At 39.7% G+C, this 23,533-nt stretch overlaps 2 protein-coding genes across 5 annotated transcripts in view; both read right to left on the reverse strand.

Annotated features, from left to right (window-relative positions):
• Window positions 1-311: 311 nt before the first annotated feature.
• On the reverse strand, window positions 312-8,297 carry TMEM42 (transmembrane protein 42). Of its 2 annotated transcripts, XR_001878448.1 has the most exons (4): window positions 8,190-8,297; window positions 3,594-3,740; window positions 2,451-2,760; window positions 312-1,296 (listed from the first exon to the last, which is right to left on the reverse strand). XR_001878448.1 is itself a non-coding variant. In XM_017837601.1 (3 exons), exons 1-3 carry the CDS (start codon window positions 8,295-8,297, stop codon window positions 2,620-2,622), a joined length of 396 nt encoding a protein of 131 aa, XP_017693090.1. In that variant the 3' UTR covers window positions 312-2,619. The 2 variants fall into 2 exon arrangements, 1 of the variants encoding a protein (XP_017693090.1); XM_017837601.1 differs by having other exon boundaries at window positions 312-2,760.
• Window positions 8,298-8,443: 146 nt separating this feature from the next.
• KIF15 (kinesin family member 15) overlaps window positions 8,444-23,533 on the reverse strand; it is a 37,277-nt gene continuing 22,187 nt past the window's right edge. For 2 of the 3 annotated variants that reach the window (XM_017837602.1, XM_017837603.1), the window contains exons 21-35: window positions 22,696-22,846; window positions 21,598-21,683; window positions 21,089-21,164; window positions 20,730-20,816; window positions 19,662-19,766; window positions 18,687-18,809; window positions 17,182-17,328; window positions 16,142-16,246; window positions 15,688-15,852; window positions 15,126-15,232; window positions 13,197-13,269; window positions 12,566-12,603; window positions 10,684-10,849; window positions 10,187-10,318; window positions 8,444-9,890 (exon numbers count right to left, since the gene is read on the reverse strand). In XM_017837602.1, coding sequence (XP_017693091.1) covers window positions 9,807-9,890; window positions 10,187-10,318; window positions 10,684-10,849; window positions 12,566-12,603; window positions 13,197-13,269; window positions 15,126-15,232; window positions 15,688-15,852; window positions 16,142-16,246; window positions 17,182-17,328; window positions 18,687-18,809; window positions 19,662-19,766; window positions 20,730-20,816; window positions 21,089-21,164; window positions 21,598-21,683; window positions 22,696-22,846 — 1,645 coding nt within the window. In that variant the 3' untranslated portion in view covers window positions 8,444-9,806. Of the gene's footprint in view, window positions 9,891-10,186; window positions 10,319-10,683; window positions 10,850-12,565; window positions 12,604-13,196; window positions 13,270-15,125; window positions 15,233-15,687; window positions 15,853-16,141; window positions 16,247-17,181; window positions 17,329-18,686; window positions 18,810-19,661; window positions 19,767-20,729; window positions 20,817-21,088; window positions 21,165-21,597; window positions 21,684-22,695; window positions 22,847-23,533 lie in introns of those variants that run through there. The other variant, XR_001878449.1, reaches the window with a different exon arrangement.

Genomic DNA, 23,533 nt, shown 5'->3' on the forward strand with positions numbered 1-23,533 from the left:
GAGATGTGAAAACAGAAGTGTATTTTGCTGGAATTTGAGTGGAAACGTGTGCCCAAGATTCTCTTCTAAAAACACAAAGTGTGCAAAAACTTCATGCAAGCACACTACTGTAGTTGTCACACAAGGGTAACCCACCTTCTGCCCTGATAAACCAAAGTCTTAGAGTTGCCCATGATCTTCAGCCACCTTAAAAAGTCCACCACATCTGAACCACTGACTTGTCAAACCTAGCTCACTCACTAGTCTCATATCACCTTTTTTCATGTGTGTGGTTTAAAATATCTGTAAATAATAAATTTCAGCCACTGAGCTTTGGACACTGTTTTATTTTGAAAATGCTGGTGCTCCTTTTTGAGGTGACTTCCAGAGGCATTTTGGATGATCACACACGAATTGTTTACTGGAAGCACAGCGCTTTGACACACAGTGATTGCAGCCTTCCTTGCAGCCCTGGTCCCACTGGCAGACGTAGGTCAAGCCCTGTGTACACAAAGGAGGGAGATTCTGCCATAAAACGCACCCTGTTCGGCAATCTTTTCTTCCCATGGGAACTGGAGAAAAACTCGCTTCTGCTCCTGCCTTCAAATATTTATGACAGAATTAACAGCCCTAGTTTACGTTTATCTGTCCTAAAAGTGAAGATCACCAAGTAAAGTGCCGCCAACACCTTCTGCACATGAGCAAACATCTTCTAAACCTTGATCTCCAACAATGACGGTAATAAAGAAATGTCAGTTTTCAGTTAAAAAACTTTCCAAATGGCTTGTTAAGAAATGGGGCTCCAGCCAAATTAACCAGAGAGTCTGGTCTTTCTACTGCCATTTGCATGAAGGCAGCCATGGCTTACAGCTGGCTGGAAGTTAATAACAAGGGTTATTATCAGACTTCAATAATTTTCCATCGTGTATGAATATCTAAGGAGACCCCATGTACTTAGAAATGCAGAGTTCCTGGCTGTCATGTCTGCAGACCTATGAGGGACTGTGTCAAGTCACGGCTTCCCAGGTGGCTGGATGTGTCCCACTCTATCACAGCTGCTGCCCAAAGAGCTCTGCTTCTCAAGGGTGAAGACCCATGCTGGTAAGAAGGAAAGGCACTCAGAGCACTTTGCCCTCTCCCCCACCATATACACCTCTCCCCTCTTTGAGGAGAAGACTTAGGAGCACACAAGTGTAAAAGGCAAAGGCATTGCCCCTCCTGGACATGGCTGCCACATGTGGTGAGCTAGGATGGTCTCCTGAAGCAGGGGGCTTGGAGCAAACAGCTCTTGACCTCTTCTGGGGACTTTCCTTCTTTCTGTTACAAAGAAGAAAAAGGCATGAACCCAACTCCAATGGCATTTCCATCCACAAGTCTATTTTATGCTCCTGATTGACACGGCAGATCTGCCAGTCATGATAGACCTGACAGGTTCTGATATGGAGGCTTACAGAAACGTGTCCTTAGGTTTTCTGCACATGCCACAACTATGACTCACTTTCTGTGGTTACAAGAAGACAGACACAACCTAGCAAGCCCAGAGGAAACAAGTGATATGCCTGAAATGTATGAATGATGCATACATTTACAGGCATCATTATATTTCTCAATTAGGATTCCAACTACAGAAAATTTCCAAGAAAAAAAAAAGTGGGCCGATATCTTAAAAATGATAATTCATGACACATTCACCATGTCGACACCTGAATATGGAGTAATCACTGATGCCAAATTTAGCAGATATCTGGATACCAGTCATGTAGTTGATCACATTGCATGAATGGGAATCAGCATCAGAGGTGTAAAAAAAAAACACTGCTTGAGAAAATTCATTTTACCAAACATTAAAGAATTGTCAGCTTCAGTGGGATGGGGGATGTGTTGAACATGGACAGTCCTAGTGAAAGCAGCTGACTCTTCACATGCTGCCTGTTGTATTGTACCAAAATTACTGTTTGACCTACACACAGTAGGAATGGTGAGCAAAACCCCATCCTGGTTAAGGGTTTAAAGGAAACAGCAGCAACCTTACAATGAGTAAGATGTCAGGAATGGGTAAGTGAATATTAAAGGTGTCAGATACAAATTGCAAGTTAAAAGGTGTATGTGAGTGATAGAGGAAGCTGAAGGAATTACTGAAAGGCTCCACAGCATTATAGGCAGCAGCAGGCGTGGAGCCATTTCAACAGACAGGAAAGTCAGGAACAGCAGAACAGAAATATCAGCTGCCTTCAGCATCTACTTCTGATTCTATTTTGGGATAGATCCTTTTACGGAAAAGTACTAATGCACAGGCACCTTCCACAGCCACCATGTTTACTTTCAGCCTTCCCTGAACTGGGAAAGCTCCACAGCTGCAGGGTGTGAAGAGGAGGAGCAGCTGATAAGCCTCCGGCCCTGATTTTCACAATACTGACTCAGAGTGGATCAGCTCCCTCCGGGGCTGTCACTGCCACCACAACACTGCCAACCTGCCAGGAAAGATGCAATCAAGGTGACTTTGCAAGTCAGCTGGTCAGCAAGTGAGCAGGGGTTAGCAGGTCCATGGTTGACGTGTTCAAAGGTCGGTGGGCACTGGGGACGCCATCATGAGACAGGCTGGAGGGGGGCAGCATGGCACCATGCCCCCTCCAGCAGCTCTCACTCCTTCTTCTCTGCTGGGACCTGCACCAGCTGGGGCGCAGCTGTGTGCAGCAGCATGAGCCCGCAGAGTGTAGTGGAGAGGCCGACCCACCACAGAGGCGACCACGTCTCCCCGAAGAGCAGTTTGCCCAGGATTGCCTGAAGGAAAAGAGAGACAAAAAGCTTTGCTGGGCTGAGCTGCTCCAAAGCCTCCTGCACTGCCAGAGCTGTGAGGACTTCTACTGGGAGAGACAGCCCTGGGAAAAAAACGCACTTGAGGACACTCTTGCTGGGGTGACCAACAGAAACGGCTGCTGCGGGTGATGCTGGAAATGACTGACTCTACCATCCAGCCCGGAAGCGCAGCTATCCTGTGGTCCCAAAGCAGGACTTTGGTAGATGCATGTGTGCTTTGCTGCCTTCCCATCCATCACTTCTCAGGAGCCAAATCTCTTGTTGACTGGGCAACTCCAGTCGATTATTGGACACCACCATGAGCTGTCTGCCAGTTGGAGCACAGAAACAAGGTGGACTGCTGCCAAGAGTGAAAAGCAAGCAGAAAAAACCTGCAGGTCAAAGATCCTCTTGCTGTCACTAGCGGCAGTGCATCTTCACACCCAGCTAGGGTGACTGGCTTGTCACAGGTGAGGTGTTGCAAAGGAAAAGCAAAACAAAGCAAAGCAAAGCTTCTGGCTCTGGCTCTCACTGGCAGTTATTAAAGTTCAGCTGTACAGCTGCTGCAAGGCACCATGCTGGGCAGCAGTGCTCCTCCTCCTGCACCATCCAGAAAAGTTTCACCGCTTCCGCCATGAACAAATATCAAAGCAGCTGAGGCCTGATGCAATCATTTCATGTCTGCCTGTAACCCTCCCTTTGTGTCCACTGATGCTGGTTCTGCTGGGAGATGAGCTAAGACCAGTGGCAGCCAGCGTGAGCATTCTCACATCGCTGTGCTCCTTGGGCTTCAGCGCCTGGGGAAGGGATCTACTCACCGAAGAGATGAAGTTGGAGGCTGTTGTTGTCACAGAGGCAGCAGCCGAGGAGGAAGAGAGTTGCAAGGCTTTTGCAAAGACTGTCCACATCACCGCATTGCACGCAAACACCAAGCCAACACAGCTGACGCGAAGCAGCACTGGCAGCTGTAAGACAAAAATGAAAAGCCAGTGTATTTTCACCTCACTAATTCATGGGCACTTTGGAGCCAAACCCAACGGCATGGGCTTTTGAAGCTGAATTACAGCTGCTATTAAATGAAGGTGAATATATAACTCACAGAAGGAAATGGAAATGAGGAAACAGTCCTGGACAGAGCGTGAGCCCGGTGTGTCCTGCTGTGAGTTCAGCCTCAGACTATAGGCTAGGAAGCGCTAGGACAATGTGCAGCAGCTGCTATGCCAGAAGCCAAATTTCAGAACACTCTCCAGCTCATGATGTGGTGGACGCAAAATGCAGGGATATGTCCTTTACTTATCACTATACATATACAGATGTATAGAAAATGGTGAAATTCAGAACTGACAGGGACAAATACCAAAGATGTAAATGCCGGTGCTGTGTGGGGTCCAGGACCTAACTGTTGTGAATTTGGACTGAGACCCCAATGGTCCCAAAGCACTGGTCCTCACCAGCTCCCTGGTCTGCATTACTGCTGCAGTGAGGGCAGAGCAGAGATCTTTGTAACGAAAGGAAGAACTGAGGGGCTTCATGCCTTATCTTGCACACTCACTGGAGAGCAGATTTACTGAGAGGTCTCTACTCCAGCATTTAGCAGCACCAAAACCACCTCTGAATTCAAGGGCTGTCAAGGCCAATTAGGTCCTCAAGAAAGACCTCCCTCCTTAAACAATCTCACCAGACATGTAACAGCCTCAGTCTGAAAAAAGGGCACAGTTGTGCCTAAAAAGTCCTCACCATTCACAGTCTCCCTTGCCCCCTCCTAGTTTAAGCTACTGAGGCCATCTCCCAGCCCCTGGATACCATGTAGTTGACGTGAAGACACCAAGGGGATCACAGGCAGAAAACAACTCTCACAAATGCTCAGGGAACACACAAGGGCAAAGGAAAGCAAATCTTTGTCTAAGCCCGTAGCAATCATGGCTTCACAGCCCGTCACCTTTCAGTCCACGGTGGGATTCGTCTTGAAGAAGACAGAAATGTAGGTGTGAAGTCACCAAAAAACACAGCTAAGAGGTGGTACCTGCCCCATGGGAATGGCTGCACTGCAGCCCCCTACCAGCTGCTCAGATCAATGGGGGCCACCAACTGTGTTCTGCTCCCACTCAAAAGAAAAAAATTATATACTGCAAGCAGTCAGGGATTTCTGAAGCAAGCGATGTTGCAAGTACAAAGTTAAAAGGAAAAGACTGCAAAGCAAATCTCTGCTCGATGGCTGGCGCAAGCTCTCCGAGGCTAACCCCATTCCAGCGAGCGACAGTGCAGGTGTGTGGTCTCATTTTGCCCCACCTGTCAAGTTGGCAAAGGTCTCCAACTTGATAAGGGCAACAGTTGAAATCCAATATCACTCCCACCAGTGAAGCCCTTGCTTTCCTATCCACCCTGGCCAACAATGTAGGGAGAGATAAGAGGGACAACCATTCCCAGATACTACCACTCCTCTGAGGACGAAAACTTCTGCCATGTTATGGTTCTCCATGGGATAGGGTTTGCCTCCCAGTTTCATTCTCTGCCTCTATTACCAGACAGTTTTACCTTCCTAGGGGCAGTTATGTACATCCACACATCTCTAGTGGGTAGGCAGATCTGGGAGTAAAGAGATGAGAGGGCAAAACAATTCTCTGTGTTTCACCTAAATTCAGTATATTTCCATAGTCCAGGGGTTGGACTAGAGACCTCCACAGGTCTTGCCTGACTGGAATTAGTCTGTGAGACTATCAGTGGTGAAACAAAGCTGGCTCTCACCATCACAGTAACTATGCTATGTTCAAAAGTGATCTTGAACCCAAAGGTTTTTATTCTGATCTTCTTCTCTTGCAGAGCCAGGGAAATCAGCTGCAGTATGCTCTGCAGGTGGCACATGCCCAGAAGGAAGGTTTATCAGACAAAGGTCAAGTCCCTCTGCAGCTTGGGCAGTGGAATGGTCATCCCAATGGCATGCAGACGGAGAGATAGGAACATCCCCACGTGTTTCCTTCCCCACAAGGAAGGAGGGAGATCTAAATTCCTCCCCAGCTGAAGACTCAGCTGAGCCACCCCAGTGAGTCAAGGATTACTGTTCTGATTGCTTTTCTAAGCATAGATTAATTTCAGTGTACACTTCAGATAATCCAGAATTACTCCTGAAGTGGCAGAAGTAATTTTAGATGAAGACTGACAGGGGAGCGGAGAAAGCAAAGTAAAACTTTTGTTCAAGTGAAATGACCCCTCCTGGTCAGGTCACTCTCATGCTTGGCCATCCCAACACATCCTTCTGTCCAGGAAATCCCTCTTTGTGCTGTTGTTGAGTATCCTGCTACCCTACATCATAAGCTCTTAAAAGCATCAATACACTTTTAATATTTGCTGGCATGTTCCATGCTGCACAACTGACGGCTGCTATTATACTTTGAGACTTCTGTAGCTCTTCCTTAAACATAAAACTCCTTCAATCTCTTTTGCCTTGTGGCTGCTCTGCAGAAATGCCTTTGCAGCAAGCATGTAGGATTCAAAGGGAGCCTCTGAAACTCTTAAGTGTCTATAGTCCTTCACAATTTAGGCCACTGGGAAGATTACGGCAGCTACATAAAACCTGGCTAGTTTTACAGCTAAACTGATTAATTTGTCACCTAGAATGGACCTGAAAACTGAAGGAACCAATTTACCCAGAAAAAAGAAACAGTCACAGAATCACAGCATGGCTGAGGTTGAAAGGGACCTCTGGAGTTTATCTGGTCCAACCTCATCATTCTTAGAGCAGGCTGTCCTTGTCCATGTCCGGACAATGTCTGAATATCTCCAAGGATGGAGACTCCATCACACCCCTGGGCAACCTGTGCCAGTGCCTGATCACCCTCACAGTGAAAAAGTGCTTCTAGATGTTCAGAGCAAACTGCCTGTGTTTCAGGGTGTGCCCATCACCTCTAGTCCTGTCACTGAGCACCACTGGAAAGAGCCTGGCTCCATCCTCTGTGCACCCTCCCTCCCTGCAGGTATTTATACACATTGATGAGATCCCCCCTGAGCCTTCTCTTCTCCAGGATGAACAGTCCCAGCTCTCTCAGCCTCTCCTCATAAATTAGATGCTCTGGTGTCTCCATCATCTTTATGGCACTTTGCTGGACTCTTTCCAGTAGTTCCATCTATTTTTTTTGCACTAGAGAGCTCAGAACTGGACCCAAAACTCCAGGTGTGGCATCATTAGGGCTGAGTAGAGGCAAAGGATCATCCCCCTTGATCTGCTGGCAACACTCCACATCAATGACATGACACTTTGTCATAACACTTAAAAAAAAAAAAAAGCACCAACCTCCCGCCCCAAACAAATACGCAATATTTTTTAGAAATTTCATCATAGAAAAATACTCCGAAAAGATGCTGTCAACATTTGCAGTAATTCCATGCTCTGATATTCTGTCAGTGCAGAGCACAAGTTGGGGATTTTTTTTGGGGGGTGGAGGGGTTGGAAAGAGTATAAGGATTTAAATTTTTTTATTTTCCTTTCTGCCACCCCTTCTGATCGATCAGAAAAGATCAAAAGGATTGGCAGGTGCTAGGTTTTTGCCTTTTTAACCCTCTCTAATAATCACACGGATTGATTTCCTTTTCTTCCAGGTGCAAGGCTGGATTTTTTCAGCTCTAGTTTCAAATCCAAATGTACATTTGCCATATGAGTAACAACCTATACCGAAATTAATCTCCCCAATGTGTTTTTAGGAGACGTGTACGCTGCCTACCTCAGCATCTTCCCACTCACATGCAACCTCGTGTACCTCCCCACCTCTGCTGTGCCTGTGCCAGAGTTCACTCCTGTAGGTAAGGACACTGCTACTGGGGTCAAGGGACAGCAGTCCCACGTAACCTCAAGCTCAAGGAGGTTTGAAAAACACAACCGCGATTAAGATCACGACCAACGAACACACAAGGATCAGCTGAGCAGCACAGCAGAAATCAAGGGCTCCACCTGTCTGCTCTGGAGAGGACTGAGCTGAGAGAGAATAAGACGGAGAAAAGTAATGTTATTAGAAAACAGTGCACTAAGAACAAGCATTTAATACTAAAGAGTACTGACATCCTGCTTCTAAAGTAACACTGACGTAGAACCACTGCAAATGCAGGGTTGGGTTTGATCTGGGGCATTCCCGTACCACGCTTGTTGTCTTTACATCTCAGCGGCCTCGCTTCCCTTTCCCTGCTCCTCGTTTACGTCGGCACCGCGTATTAGTCAGCCCTCCAAGGCTGGGCTCCCCCAAGAGGTGACTCAGCGCTCCGCTCTCCGAGACCGCCCCGCTTTCCCTAGAAATCCAGGGCAGCCCCTGGGAGCGCAGGAGGAAGAGCTGCCGCGCTCCCGCCAGCGCAGCCGTGACGCCCAGAGCCGCCTGCGGGGCGGCTGCACGGGAGCCCACGGCACCCGCCCCGCCTCCCTCCTTCCTTACCGGGCCGCCGGCTGCCTCCCCGCCCGGCCCCAGCGCCAGCTTCGCCGCGGCCGCCGCCGCCGCCCCGAGCAGCCCGGCGGCCACCGCCGCGGCCCCACCGCCCCTCATGGCGCGCACGCCGGGCCCGCTCGGCCGCCTCACGGGCGCCGCCACCGCAGCGCCGCCCCGAGTACGGGCGGGCCCGCTCCCAGAGACCCAGGGGCGGCCGGGAGCGGATGGGGGGCTTTGTGAAGAATGCACGTATGCGGTGTTCATTTATGTACAAAGGCTTTATTTCAACAGACAGAAAAGGAGGGAGTAGGAGAACAACGCAGGTCCTACCGTAGCCACATACAACACAGAAAAGGGCAGAAGCCGCCTACATGGAAATAGTCCAGAAACAGACAGGAAGGGGACATTTGTAAACCTACAACATGACAGTAACAAATAAAGCACGCAGGGGACAACAGGTGTGTTGTCCTTGATGTACCCCTCTAGGTCTGATCATATCTAGATTGTCTACAGGGAAAAAAAAACAACAACACCTACCCCATTTAAGGTCAGCTTTTTACATCAGAGCTCAAGTGGGAGCTTGAACTTAGGCAACTTTAAAATGCGCAGATAAGCTGGTAGAAATTCTTCTTCCCCTCAGCCAAATCATGTAGAAACTCACTAGGTCTATCCTGCCCTTTATCAGAGACACATCTTCTGCTTTGTTCCATTTTGCCCCAGCACTTGTGGGCAAAAAAAATACTGTATGAAGTAGCCAAAAACTAGAATGATAGGCTTACTGGCAGTAAAAAAAAAGCCTGTTGGATATTGCTATATAAATCAACATTTTGTGATCCACTACTAAACATTTCATGTATCTGCAATGAATCTTAAGTGCAACTAAGTGAACTTCTGCTGTACTCCTAAAATGTTCTGCATATTTTCACAGCTTCTTTCATAACATTAACTTGTTTGATAAGAAAATGGTTGCAAAATACTTAGAATGTCCTACAATTCTAACACAGAAGTCTACTATAAGTCTATAATAGGGGAAAAAGGGTTAAAAAGCATTTTAATTTCATATAGAGAAAGAACAGAAAGGCAAAATATATTTATAATGCTATTTACAAGGCTGTTACTAAATTCACATTTATGCTGTATTGGACAAAGTTCAGTATGAAAACTATTTTTAAACAACCCAGTAAAATCACCCTATGTTTAGCTAAAGAAATAATCACAAAGAAATTGTGCTTTTAAAATTTTGGCTCTGGTGGAAAATGTAGCATTTCAGAAGAGGTAGGAACCTGAATAAAAGCACAAAAGGAAACAAAGATCCAGGTGTGTTCCCAATGAAAAAGCTTTTCCTTGGCAAGGTACAAAAGTTCCAAGAAAGTATCTTCCAGCACCTATACAAAATCGGTTTTGGAAATTGAAAATTACAGAAAGGTGTTACTTTGTCATTGGAAGCTGCCCGCATAGCTGGTATAACATTCTTCACTAAGAGTTATTACCAGCAAAAAAAAAATAAAAATCTATGAACTAAAATACTTGATTATTCCAGGACCACAGCAAAAGTCAAGCTTGACAAATGGCTTTTGCTTCTTCTGTACACTTTAAAAATATGGTTCTGCAGTTTTATTTGTGTCATTACAGCTGATCATAATGTCTACAAATGTCACATTTTTTTGATTCTTTCAAAAAAGCATTTTCAATTCGTAGTTTTTCAGTCTCCTGTAAAACAGAAAAAAAAGCATGGGTATATTAAGGAAATTATCCTCACGTCTTTTATATTTCTAAATAAGCGGTATCTATATTTGTTCAAGTATTTTATACACTATATATTTGGGGAAATAAAACAGGGTGATCCTTGTCTGGGGCCTGTGAGGAGACCGACCAGCCATGACTTACTGAACTGCATAAAATCTATTGCTCTCCAAAGAAGAGCAAGAATTTTAGTTTTCATTCTCAAAGCTTGACATCTTCTATGTCAAGCCATTACTTCATCTGTATTCTACTCTGGAACTTACCTCAGTAAGTTTCGCGTTATCTTTTTTCAGTTTCACAAGATACTGAATCTTCTGGTTTAGGTTTTGATGACCAAGTAATTTCCCGTTCTCCTCAGCAAGAGAGTCAACTTGCTTCCTCAGCAATTCTATTTCCTGTAATTAATATAAATACTTGTGTATCTGTTAGCAGTAGCCTCTCCTTCTCTTTTCAGAAGAAATAGCTTCTTAGAGCTACAAACATACTAACATTTAAGTTATTTGTAACATATGATGCAAGAGTTGGTTCATTCAGGAAATACGTATTTGTCTTATGTGTCCTTAGATACTATGTTAGATCCTTCTAAAGGTCAAAAAAGAGCACTAATTGATTTGTATTATGAATTGCAACACTGATTTCTGTACCCAGACTTCCACTAGTGCAGAGAATAATATTACAAATACAACTAAACTGTAAGACCTCTACCTCTGCTGAATAAGATTTTACTGTAAAGACAAAGAAAAGATTATACATGTGTAACCTTTTCAGTTCTGTCTCTTTCTTCATATGCTTCCTCCAGTTTTGATCTAATTTCTTCTTTTTCATTAAATGCCTTGAGCTCCAAAGTTCTTGTTCGTTGTAGCTCCAGAGTCATTTGATGACAGGCATTCTCTTGGACTCTGAGGATATTTTTGGTCTCTTCTAATCTGCCAATATAAAAGAAGCATAAAAAACTTTAAAACCAATATAAATGGCATATAAGTGAATTACTAAGTCAGTTTTGGACATGGAGGGAGGCTCCTTTAAAAGTGTCCTTCTGAGACAATATATTTTTCTTAGAACTTAGTGTTAAGGGAAGGAAAAATTTCATTCTGCTTCACAGCTCTTGTCTTTGATACTATCAACTAGGCAGTTTTGGAGATGCTCTTCTCTTTGGTAACTGTTTGCAATCCAGGATATATAACTCAACTGAGGAGAAAGCAGAAACAGAAGCTTCACCTACAAGAACACTTTGAATTAATCCACCAAAGGAATGTAAATTTTCCAGCTAAACTCAGCTGCTCTTCAAGTTTCCCTTAAATTGCTTGTCTGTCTGTGACTTTTCCCCCAGTGGTCCTGTTGTTCAGAAACATCTCTGAGCAGCTCTGATGGCCTGAGCTTGTTTGGCCTGGTAACAGAAGGACCACTAGTTTGGACAGGATTAAAACATTTTCAGCAGACAAGATGTCTGTAAGGCTCACAGAATATTAAACTGTGCCATCAAACTTTGCAGCCTGTCTACTAATTATATGAACTTTAATAATTTTCCAAGTCTATTCAAATATTGTATAAATTAAATTACTTTTGTATCAGTTTTATTTTACTGATTTTTACTCTATGAAAACAGTATTCATTTGGTACATTTGTCAAGACATTTTCTTAATGAGGAAAGAATATTTTCCTTCTTTGTGCATTATTTGTATAAGACCTTGTAGCACTGTTATAAAGCGTATTTCAGAGACCAGACAGGTATGAAAACACAATGCATCAAATAGCAAAATAATCCCTAATTGCCAGACTAGGGTTTCTGGAAAATTTAATGAAAGTTACTTTTGAAATGACCATGTGCATAAAAACTCTCTTCCTCCTTAAATGAAGTTATGTACGTAGAAAGCATTCCATTAAATGTAAATAACTCAAGTATTAAAAGATTCAGCCACTATGAATCCTGAAGAGTACAGATTAGGAAAAGAATAGCAGGACCAACATTTTCAAACTAATGTTTATCTACTAATTCAGTATTTTCTTTCTTTGCTACTATCCATCCAAGGTCCAAAACATTTGAATTTTGAGGACTATTTGCACAATTGCACAAACACAATCCAGGAGTCCTCTAATAATAAAAAATTTTCATTATTCAAGATTAACTGCAAAAATTTAAACAAATAGCATAAAAAGAAAATAATTAGATTATATTTTAAATTATAAAACATTTATGATACTAATAAAGAAATGAACAGTATTGCAATTCAATTTGAAACGGAATGTGCTTAGAATTCATTGCATGTATAAAACTTGAACACATAAATAACTTTAAACAATTAAAAATGGCTCTTCCAATTCAAGTTTTTATGGTTCTACCAATTTCAGATTATTGTCCTGATATAATGCTATCCTTTTCAGTAAATGTAGCAATAGGTGCTACTACCACCTACTGATGAGAAAGAGTAAGAACTCAATGTGTCTTGCAGAAGTGTAAACATTTCCAAATTATGTCTTTTATAAATTCAGGTATTGGACTTCTAGTGCTTAAATATAGCTTTTTTGGGACTTCTAGTGCTTAAATATAGCTTTTTGGGGACTTCTAGTGCTTAAATATAGCTTTTTTGTCATTAATTAATTTAATACAAGCTTCCAGTTCAAGGAACAACATTTAGACTTACTCTGCTTTGATTTTCAGGATTTCCTCCATTGCTTTATTCTGTAAAAGTTCAAAAGCATTAGATACAGTCCTAATGTTTAACATACAGATATATATTTAAAATTATTTATCACTTAGTTGATGCTGTGTATCTCATTCCAGATCCTGCCAAAGTCATCCTCCTGCTCTGTAGCTCACATCTCTAATATTCACTCTAAGTTCATCTCTTTACTATATGCAGGTATTTCCCATTTCATGCCAGCACAAATGACCCACAGCGTATCTCTCTGCCCACTCACACACAGCAAAGCTCTAACAGGGGGGTTTTCTGTCTGGGAAATCCATGGCAACCTCCGCTGTGACATTAACTTCCCTTTGACACAGACCTGACATTAGCAAGTGACACAATCTTCACTTTCCAACTCTGGAGATGAGTCAGATTTAGCAATCCAAATCTGGTTTTGCTTCTTGTGTAATCTGACACCCAGTTCACTTGTGTCAGGCTGAGACAGAAACCCTAAGAGCTAAGTGTCAGGCTGTGCCTATTAGAACTCACTAGAAATCAGTGTTTGTTTCACTGCTGTGAAATAGAAGAAAATAGGTTAATACTTCACAGCTGGTCAACAGCAACTGACGTGAGAATGATAATATACCTTGGCAAGTCTCTCCTCAGCAATCTCCTCCTCTTTCTCTTTGAGGTGTTGAACATCAGGATGTTTCTGATCACTAGGAAATTCAAGAATGAGGAAAGTTTCTCATAAACAGAAGAAACCAGTTGTAAAAACATCTTATCCAGATTAAACCAGTAAATATGTGTAGTGGTTTTCACACGTGTTCATACTCAAAATACTGAACACATCATGAAACAACTCTGGAAGGGTTTCTATATTCTTCTGCATTCCATGAACACCACATTTCCTTTTGTTAGAGTATGGAGAAACTACTGTTTTCATTAAAACAATTACAACTGTAATAACAATGCAACAGTTTGCTAGGCAGCTTTGCGATTAAGGTAAATGTTTTATTAGTTGGTGATGTTCAGGTGTATGTTGACTGCAGAAAACAACTCCTTCGTATAAGATAATTTGGCAAGACCACTGAGCAGTTAAGAAAGTGAAAGATTCTTGTATTTAGAAGACTTCAATGCTTTTTATTTTGTTAGTTTTTGATTAACATGACATTGGATGGAAGTAAGCCAACACCATACAATTAAAATAACCCACAAAGCAACATGCCAGTGGAACCACTTTATCCTTGTAGTGTGCCATAAAGAAATAACTTAATTGGTCAGGAGTTTTATAATTGCATCAAATTATAATAAACACACTATTTTCAGTAACTGAAAATCTTTGTGAACAGATCAGGTGGGGTGCTGAGTGATGATGCTGTTTCTAAGGCCTTCTGCTTAGTTTGCAACAGACATTTGAAATCGTGTTGTGAATTGAAACGGGAATCACAGAAAAACAAGAATGGTTATGTTGCCATGGAACACTGGATTCTGTGGCTTTGTTTTTCAAACAGTTTATTGTGGCACTAAACCTGCATTATATGGGAAAAACTGTTGTTTAAACATGTCTTAAAATGGCTCTTTGTGGTCTCTTTGCAAACACAGTGTTTCTTCCCAACACCCCCCACAACAAGTGTTATCTCCCATGCAGGAATGTCCTGGGAAAGGTGTCCTGAGGTGTTTCCCATTGGACCTTGTTAACCCCTTCCTATGACTGGGTGTTCCTGTAAGCCCCTTGAGACTTCTAATTGGTTACTCTGTGAATCCTCCTAAACCCTATAAATGTAACACCCCCAACAATAAAACCTCTCTTGCCTCCTCTCCACGCCGGTGTCCTGTCTCTGTGCCAGCCATGGGACCACGTGCGTGGGGGGAGGGGGGGCACCTCTCCCCTCCAGGCTCGGGGCCTGAAAAACCCTGTCGCTGGAGTTCCCTCTCCCCATCCCTCAAGACTCGGAATGGTTCTTCAGATGGAGATGGAACTAGAACTGGGCTCCCCCACGTTGTGGGTAGGGAAAGGGATCCAGAAGTTTATGGAGTAGGTGTCCTGGACCCAATTTTTCTACAGAAAACCATTACTTTTATATTCCCCACTTGTTGGATTTCTGACTTGGGACCTTGGGATATAATTTCATATGCAATAACAATTCCCTGCTCCTGTTAGTTGATAGGAGTTACAGTTTGAATAGACCAAAGATGAATACTATACTGGAGGTTTAAAAGTTCATTTATGTCTATGTTAAAACTTGTGCTGAATTAATTTGGACATTTGCTATCTACTGAATCCATAACTACACAAGTGATATGGCAATATATAATATGCAGGAATGGCTATGCATATAATTATTTTACATTCTATTTCCATTTCCTTTATAAAACTTTGTTGCATTTGAGAATTTGTGATTTAAGGGCAATAAAGTTTACTAGCCAGTGAACAGTTTTCATAGAAAAGTCTGAGTCAATCTCCACAAATACAAACAATATGTAAGACTGTATTTCAAATAAACAGTGTACCTTTTATCTTGTTTAATTATTTCAAGTTGAGATAGATTTTTTGTGTTTTATTTAACTTTACCTGTTTTTGCCTGGTCTCTGAGCTTCTACAAGACTCTGTAAACTCCTGTTGTTTTCCACCAATATCTGCATTTCCAGACGCAAGTTCTCCAACTCATTTAATTGTTCCTAAGCACGGAAAAAGAAAGAAGTTTGAAACATTTTATTTGAAGACCAAATTGCGATTCCTGTTTTCATTTCCAGTTGAACATGTTTCTGAGTAAAATAGAAGACAAAACTATTTATCAGAAAACAAGCACAGTTCTCTGGCAAATGTCTGCACTACTGTTCCATTTATAGTTGCATTAAAAACTTGATTTAAAATAAATCAGAACAGTTTCAGCAGTAAAACCGATGTTAGCATTTGACATTCATTAACTCAAAACAACTCAGTTCTTGGGAAAATGAGATATATTGACATCTCAAGCCAGTTGTCACATTTTGGGCCTAGGTAAAGGGAGGACCAAAACTGGCTTTCCTGCTTTAATGGACACACTACCAAGCAGAGCTCATTCGAAATCTAAACTCTGTATTTTGTCTTATTTTAACCTTACAAATTGCCTGTAGAGATTAACTCATAGTACCTTCAGCCTTAGAATTTCATCATTTTTAGCTCTTCGTTCTTCATTCAGTTCATGCACAAGGTGCTCCAGATTTATTGCAGAAGCCCTACGATCAGCTATTTCTTGCTCATGAGTTTCCAAGAGCTTTGCCAAATTCACATCAAAATTAGGTGGAGTTTTTGGACACTGTCAAGTTAAAAGAAACAAACCAGACAAACTATTAATAAAGAACTGTTTGCCCTATGTATTGGTTACATGTTTTAATACTTAATTGGAGACATATATTAAAAAAAATCCTGGCAGAGAAATCATCAATAATACAACTAAGTTACAAACTATGTGACTGGGAATTGACCATTCTTGATACACTGTAATTTTTGGTTCCAGCCTGAAGCCATGCTGTAAAGTTTGTAGTTGTTTTTTATGTGTTTTAACAGGCATTATAACGAACATGTTTCTCTCACAAATGCCATACCTGAGGAAATGTTACTAAAGATGAGTCCACAAAGCAATCTATTTGCTTCATTTTTAGTTCATACTCATTCTTCCTGTTCTCCAGTTCCTCTGTCATTTTGTCCAACTATTAAAACACCAGTAAGAATTAAATTAGCTTAAAATAAACACAAAATAGGAAAGAAAACAGAAGCTAGATCTCCATTTTGAGCAGGCTTAAGTACACCTCAAGTTATTTTACATTAATTTAAACTTCATTTTTATAACTCTTGTATATTTAGCTAATAACTGTTAAACTTTCAATAGTTGTATGTAACAAGCATTTTTGAAAGATCTATACATTGTATACTGTGTCGTTAATCTGAATTTTGTTTGTGTTGCTATTTTATTTTCTTGCCTTACTAACATGGTCAACGTTTCAAAGGGCTTACTAGTACAGAAGAAACTATTATGAACTTTGTTGGCAAATATTACTGGTCAAAACATGATCTGATACAAAGATTTTTGAGGTATAGATTTGATCAGTTTCCCCAAAGAGAATATGCTAACTTGACAAAAGAACTCCTCTTTTAGATAATAACTTATTAGAGTTTTTGCCAGCACAAATATATTACATAGCACTATGACAATTATGACAACTAGAGCTAAAATTTGGACAGAGGCTTAACATAGCTATTTAGTCTGCAAAAGCTCCAAATCATTCTCAGACTACAAAATTTATAGAGCTCAACACTTATGTCTGTTAGATAATGATATTGTTTGTGGATGAGCGGAGGAAAAGGTAGATGATACTGCTGATAACCTCAGGTTGCTCAGTTGTTACAGGTACTGATAATTTTACTCTGCTATCTCTAGACATCATTTCCAAAAGATTTAAAAGTTTACCTAGCCTTTGTTCAGAAGTTTTTAGACTACTATTTTGCTTTTACAAGAAAGAGCATTGCTCTTCACCAAGAGTACTGCATACAAGATGCTGTAAAATTACATGTAAGAACTTTTCAAAAGCTAGAATTAACTACAACTCCTCTCAATGGGCTAATTATCAAAATTTCTTTGTTTTACCTGTTCCCTAAGTTCCTGGATTACTGCTTCTTTCTTTGCTATGTCTTCCTGTGCACACTGGAGCAACGAATCATGTTTCTTGGAGGCCTCTGTCAGACTTATCAGCTGATCAGTTGTATAACGCAATTCTTCACACAGAAGGTCTCTCTATTTTAAGTCATTGGATGAGTAAAGAAAGAAGTTAAAGTTATTACTCTAAGTCAGTTGTTTCAAGGTGTTTTGATTGGTGTCAAGATTGCTAGCAGCTACAAGCATCTCTCTTTTCCTTCTACTTTTTCATCATGAATTGTAGCAAGCATTCATCTATAAATTTCTTATTTTAGCATGTTTTCATATCCACGGTCTTGGTTGCAGAACAAAAATGAGAGCTTTCCCACAGTGTAGTCACAGTTCTTGTGGAAGATCTTTGGAATCGACCACAGTTTTAAAGTATAATATGTACTTAAAAAGAGATACAGTTCTCTGAATAAAAAAACAGAAAATAAAGATTTTAATCCATGCTGGAGCGATTACAGCTTTTTTAGTGCACTTATATTCTGTAGATACCTCTGGATTTATTCTCCCACCCGATCTGATGGGGCATTATGCCTACATAGGGTGTGTTAACCTAGAAGGAGAAACTGAACTTGGTATTTTAAATGCTACCTTGGATTAGTTCTTCTTGTCCAGCCAAGAAAGCATGAAGAAATTAGTAGCTAAAGTACAAAGTCAAGGAGAAACACTATGATTTTATCAGGAGCCATATACACCTAAGGATAATACTGGATTAAGAACTAGTACTTCAGTTAAAAAAACTCATGTAAACAAAAACCCAAAGCAGTCCCTTTGGCAGACAACTCAGTTTTGGGTTTCAGAATGTGACATTTAGATATTATTAATAATGAATATAGTCTGTTTTTCTTAAATAGATTTACACTATGTTCAAAGGGTTTTGAGAAACAAACACTTCTCTGGAAGACTTTATTGGTGCCATATGATTGACTAGCAAATCTAAGGGTGAGAGCAGTAACAGAAAAGAGTTAAAGAAAGATAAAATTTTAAAAGGCAATCCCACAGTTGAATCAACAATGCATCCTAAATCTGTTTCCAGCAGGTGGAGCTTTTAGTTAAAATTATGAGTAAAGAAAAGATGTTACTGAATATAGTAGCAGTGGGGGAGGAGATAGTGTTAAACATAATATATTCTTCCACCTATTTTAATTTCTCAGCTGCATCATCTAAAGCTGCCATTAAATTCAGCTGGTGATTCCTTAGTGGCCTTAACAAAATTAAACCAGGCTTTTAGCATAGGCTTTTATGAAGTAGCTTATAAAATATTTATGTCAAATAACATAATTTAACAGAATTTGTCAGGTATCTCATGAAAAATTCTTTTAAGAACAGCTTAACTAGCTATAGTTGGAACTAAAATGAGGTTAAGTTTTACATGAATATTTTAAGCAAATGCACATCCAACTGGTCTGGTTAAACAAACAATCATAATACACCAACATTAATGTTTTTACCTCAATGTTATCAGCTATTTCTCTTCCCTCCAAGGCTTCCTTCAGTTCTTCAATCTTCTTTTCCTGATCCTCTATGATTCCTTTGCTTTCTTCTTTTGCAGCCAGAACAATATTATACTTGCACTACAAAAACCCATTAAAATAAATTTTAGAATATTTTAGAAAAACATGTTATCAAGGAAAGCTGGCAAACATAATACAAATAAATGTACATCACAAGTCTTATGACAATTAGAAACATTTAGAAATCTGTGTCAATGACTAAAACCAGAATGATATATCACACTTGCTAAATTATACAAACTACATTTTTAGAAATTAGTTGTCAGAATGATAGGAAAAGATTATTAATTTAATGTTAATTAGCCACCACAATACATATTACCCACTAAAACCATTATTAAAAGATAACTATATATATAAATTTGTCTCATCAACGTTCTGTCTGTAGAACCTTTTGAATTTGTAGTTCACACATAATATATTATCTGAAGCATTCTGTGGGTTGTTCCATCAGTTTGCAAACCAGACCTATTTTAATAAATCAGATGCATCATATTTATTCATAGTTATTCAACTACACAGTTTTAGTTCTTTATACTTGTTTTCAGATGTAGAACATAGTAATAACAGCAACAGAAAAATTCACTCCCTCAAAAAGTAAATTTACAATTCAGCTTCAATTGTTGAGGTTTTAAATTGCCAATTTCTGAGAAAATCTAAATGTGACTGTCAGCTGAGTGTAGTTTACAAGATGTGAATAGGTCCCTTCAGAGATATGGCTTTTTACCCACCACATGGAGAGGGTTCCGTTTTCAAGACAGCCTTAGGCATAAAATGTTCAGAAGATTTCAACATGTCAAAACAAAGAAGTTTCCATCTAAAATGCTACAGCAAGTTATACTGTTTGAGACCATGATAAGACATGTCATTTCTAAAGTACGATACCATGTCCTTCAAAATGACAGAACATACATTTATATCCTCGAGCTCTCTTGTCAACCCATGTATGGACTCGGTTTTATGATTAATTGAAGACCTCAGCTCCTGGATCTGTTTCATCAAGTCAGTTACAACTTCCTGAAACATAAAAAAAAGTCAATCCTATAAAATATATATAAAATCTATATAATATGTTACTGACTTTTTTTGGTATATAATTTGTCAATCCCAAATTTCAAACAATCATATGAAAATGAGGCCTCAAATTGCACATTTAAGGGAATAACAGAAAATGTGTTGCTATATCACTGGCTTTTGCTCTAAGCACTTAAATAAAGAATTAAATAACCTGCTGTGTTCATCAGAAGAGAACACTGGCTCATTGATTTAGTATTGGCTTGTAATGGGTTTCTAATAGGAGAACAGAAGTACCGTAGTTTAAGGGTACATTTGCTTGTAATGGAAAAAGATACATTCAAGAAACACCACTGCACTGACAATACCAGGTTACTCTGACCTTATGCATGTCAAATTTTTGGTTTTAGCATGAAAAAAACAAGGCTTATCATCGCATCATGCTGGGTAGTAAATGCACTATGTGGTTCTTTATGCCTGTTTTACATACAGGATATATACTTGCACTAGGGGAACTCTTGCTATTTAAGCTTTCATACACTGCAACAGCCTTTACATGAAAAAGTGCTTTGATTTTATTAATAAAGATACACACAGTCACAATCTTAAGTCACCTTCCTTCCCTTTTCTATTTGTCCCTTACAACATGACTGGAAGACCCTATTAATCATGAGGGGAATTATGCAGTGTTTAAGCATTGAATGTTTTGTCCAGTAGACAGGTTTACCTTGATTTTTTTTGTTTAATCTTCAGTTAACTTGTGTTTTTTCTGAGTGCATACCAGTTTTCTACCTCCCTGCAAACTCCATGCTAGGGAAAGGCAAGATTTATTTTACCTACATATACAGCCAGAATTGCCTAAGAGCACAAAATTACTAAGTATCACAGAAAGGCTCTGGGCTTTCAACTCTGCTACAGAACTGTTACCCATAAAACTGTGTACCAGTAACAGAAATAAGTCTAAACCTTGTCTGTATCATTTGTCTTCTTCAAAGAAGCAATAGTCTCTCCAGCAGCAGCCAGCTCCTGTTCCAATGTCCTCAGTTTTGCTTCCTAGAGAAAATAATATTGTGAAGGAGAGTCTTTATTACCTTTGAAGTGTGTTTTGTAAAGCCTCAGGTAATGAAAAAAAAAAAAAAGGAAGTAAGTTGTTAACCTTACCAGAATAATAAAAGCAGTAGCTTAACAAAATGATATGTAACCTGAGCAGTCTACATTTATTTTGCTGGTAATCAATGGAACAGTCAGCACAGAAATAAAACTCCTATTAATGCACAAGCAAATCCATGAACACGCAGTTTAAATATTCAAATCTGTTGCTGTACCTGCTGCTCACACCGTGTCACCATTTCAGAAAATGGTTTCTCCACCTGTGCTTTTTCAAGTATTTTCAAGAGCTCCCTGGTGAAGAAAACATTTCTAGTGAGAAATATAATCAAAACATAAGAGAACTTTAACAAAATCAAGTCACATGATTTATTCTTATATGGTTCTTATTTGCACTTAATTTATTTAAGAGTTCTTCAGTAATCACCTTCTCAGTGCTATACGAAAGACCAATAGTTTAGTTACACTGCTGTCAGAGGTGGACTTTTATTTTTGACATGAAGATCTATACTTGCAATGAAATTACTTTTGTCATGTTAATTGAACACATTAAAATGAAGTGCCGTTCTAATTTGGATAAAATAAAAAAGCCTGTTATGTAATTATTGTCAACCACCTGGGGAAAAACACCTCTACAAACAGGATCCTCATCTGAATACAAAACATAGCATGGGACAAAAACAATGCGGTCAAATGAAAATAAACCCCACTACTAATTAAAACTTACTTTGAATTGTTTTCTTTGTCTTCTTGTAATTGCAATGTTAGTTTTTCATTATGTTCTTTTTCTGCTTTCAGAAGGTGAAAAAGGTTCTAGAATAGCAAATATATGTTGCTATAAGAAGTTACAATAGAAGGTCTTTAGAATAATCCAAAACAAAATAAAAATCTAAACACATTCTTAAGATGATTGAAACCTGCCTCCCTGCCATACCTTAATTTGAAACAGAAAGATCCTTAGCTTTGTTCTGGTCAAGTTCAAAAGTAAACTCTTATTCCTATTAGGTAATTAGTTCTTTTCACCTGTCATTGATAATAATTTCATATAGCTATGATGTTCCTCAATATCCAAGGCTGTGAAGGCAGAAATTAGAATTTTCAATTGTAGATTAATTTAGGTGCATTTTTCAAATTCCAAGTTTGTTCAGAATATAAAATGATAAGGAATTTATATCAATAATTTTCAGTCTGTCAGCATTCCTTTAAACACTAAAAAAGGAAAACATATCAAGCTTCCTGAGCAGGCACAGTGTATGTACACTGTGAGAAGCAGGCAAAATCATTTGCAAAAGCCCTTGAGCAACCTTATTGCTGTTTTGCAGTCACTGCAGTCTGACAGGCTTTCAAGGACAGCATCAACTAAATTGCAGGACAGTGATCCACCACAAGCCATAGATCATTTTAACAAGATCACATCCACTATGAAAATTTTTAAGAAACTGCTTTGTAAAGATAGAATAAGTAGGCTAGTCCTGGTTAGCACTGAGATGAAAGGTCATCTCAGCATTTCAATGTCAGGATTCTTTTCCAAAGAAGTTTCTTATTCCTTTACTAATTAACCCATCTCCCTCAACATTTCCAGGGCAATTTCTTCAGTCCAAAACCTTACTACTTCACGATGCTATTGGATATTTCTTGTAGCCTGTGGTTGCAAAAATCTTGCACCAAGTTTGGAAAAAGGTTTTGGGTACATCTTCCAAATGAAAGCACCAAGAAACCTATTATTACTGTGGAATCTATTATTAATGATACAATTGAATTAAACAGGAGTTAAACAATGTGGATATGGTATAATAAACTCCTTTGAAACCCTCAACTGTCTTACACAAAGCTCAGTTTTCATTGCTTCTGCTTCTTGTTTTCTGTCCTCAAGTTGTTGCTTCAGTTGATCCGTCTCAAACTTAGTTACTTCCTGCAAATTGTCATAGTCATCCTGCAGACTTGCTTTTTCTTCAAGAATCTTTTCATGTTCTAGCCTTTATTAAAAAAAAACAAATAAAAACTCTGATAAGGTTTGTGTCATTATAAAAATACTCCAATCACTTGTACTTTAAAATCTTCAAATAATATACAGAGTAAGTTATTTTAGAAAGGAGTGACTGATGTAAATGGTCTCTTTTAAACTCAGAATCACCAAATTTCTGAAGGCCATGGGAGATTGAAGTGGCACTGGCAGAGAAGGCAGTGGACTTTTTCTGATCCCGAGAAATAAATTACTTCTTACAAAATCCTACTGAAATTTCAGTCCCTGTGTCTTGATAATGGAGTTCACCATTAAAAAAAAATATCTTTTTTTGTTTTAGGCAGTTGCTGGACAAAAGGCTTTGATAGAAGGATCCTCAGTATCAACATCTGCTTAGCTGATATTCAGATCATCTATCCCATTTAAAATCTTTATATATTCTGGACAAGTTTGAGTTATTTTTCTCTAAATTGTTGCACTGAAAATTTACTTCATTTGGTTTTTCACAAAAGTGAAAAGTAAAGAGGGGTAAAAGAACTGCTAGACAAGTGTTATGAATCATGTTACTAAAGGAGGGCCTATAGAAAGAATACCCTCTACATAGTCAGTATTTCTGCTAACACAGAAGGCATCAATGAAACCGTGGCATTTAGTTTCAATTCCCAGTTCCTGGTCTCACAATGCATACTCAAAAAATTAC

The sequence above is a fragment of the Lepidothrix coronata genome, unplaced genomic scaffold, assembly GCF_001604755.1.
Source record: "Lepidothrix coronata isolate B3197 unplaced genomic scaffold, Lepidothrix_coronata-1.0 Scaffold306, whole genome shotgun sequence".
In the NCBI taxonomy this organism is placed as follows: domain Eukaryota; kingdom Metazoa; phylum Chordata; class Aves; order Passeriformes; family Pipridae; genus Lepidothrix; species Lepidothrix coronata.

Excerpts from the sequence above, each read along its gene's own strand:
- TMEM42 (XM_017837601.1), bottom strand. The coding sequence starts at position 8,297 with ATGAGGGGCGGTGGGGCCGCGGCGGTGGCCGCCGGGCTGCTCGGGGCG. Across the intron at positions 3,741-8,189 it reads GGGAGGCAGCCGGCGGCCCG|CTGCCAGTGCTGCTTCGCGT; the intron begins GTAAGGAAGGAG and ends TTTGTCTTACAG. Across the intron at positions 2,761-3,593 it reads CCTCCAACTTCATCTCTTCG|GCAATCCTGGGCAAACTGCT; the intron begins GTGAGTAGATCC and ends CTTTTCCTTCAG.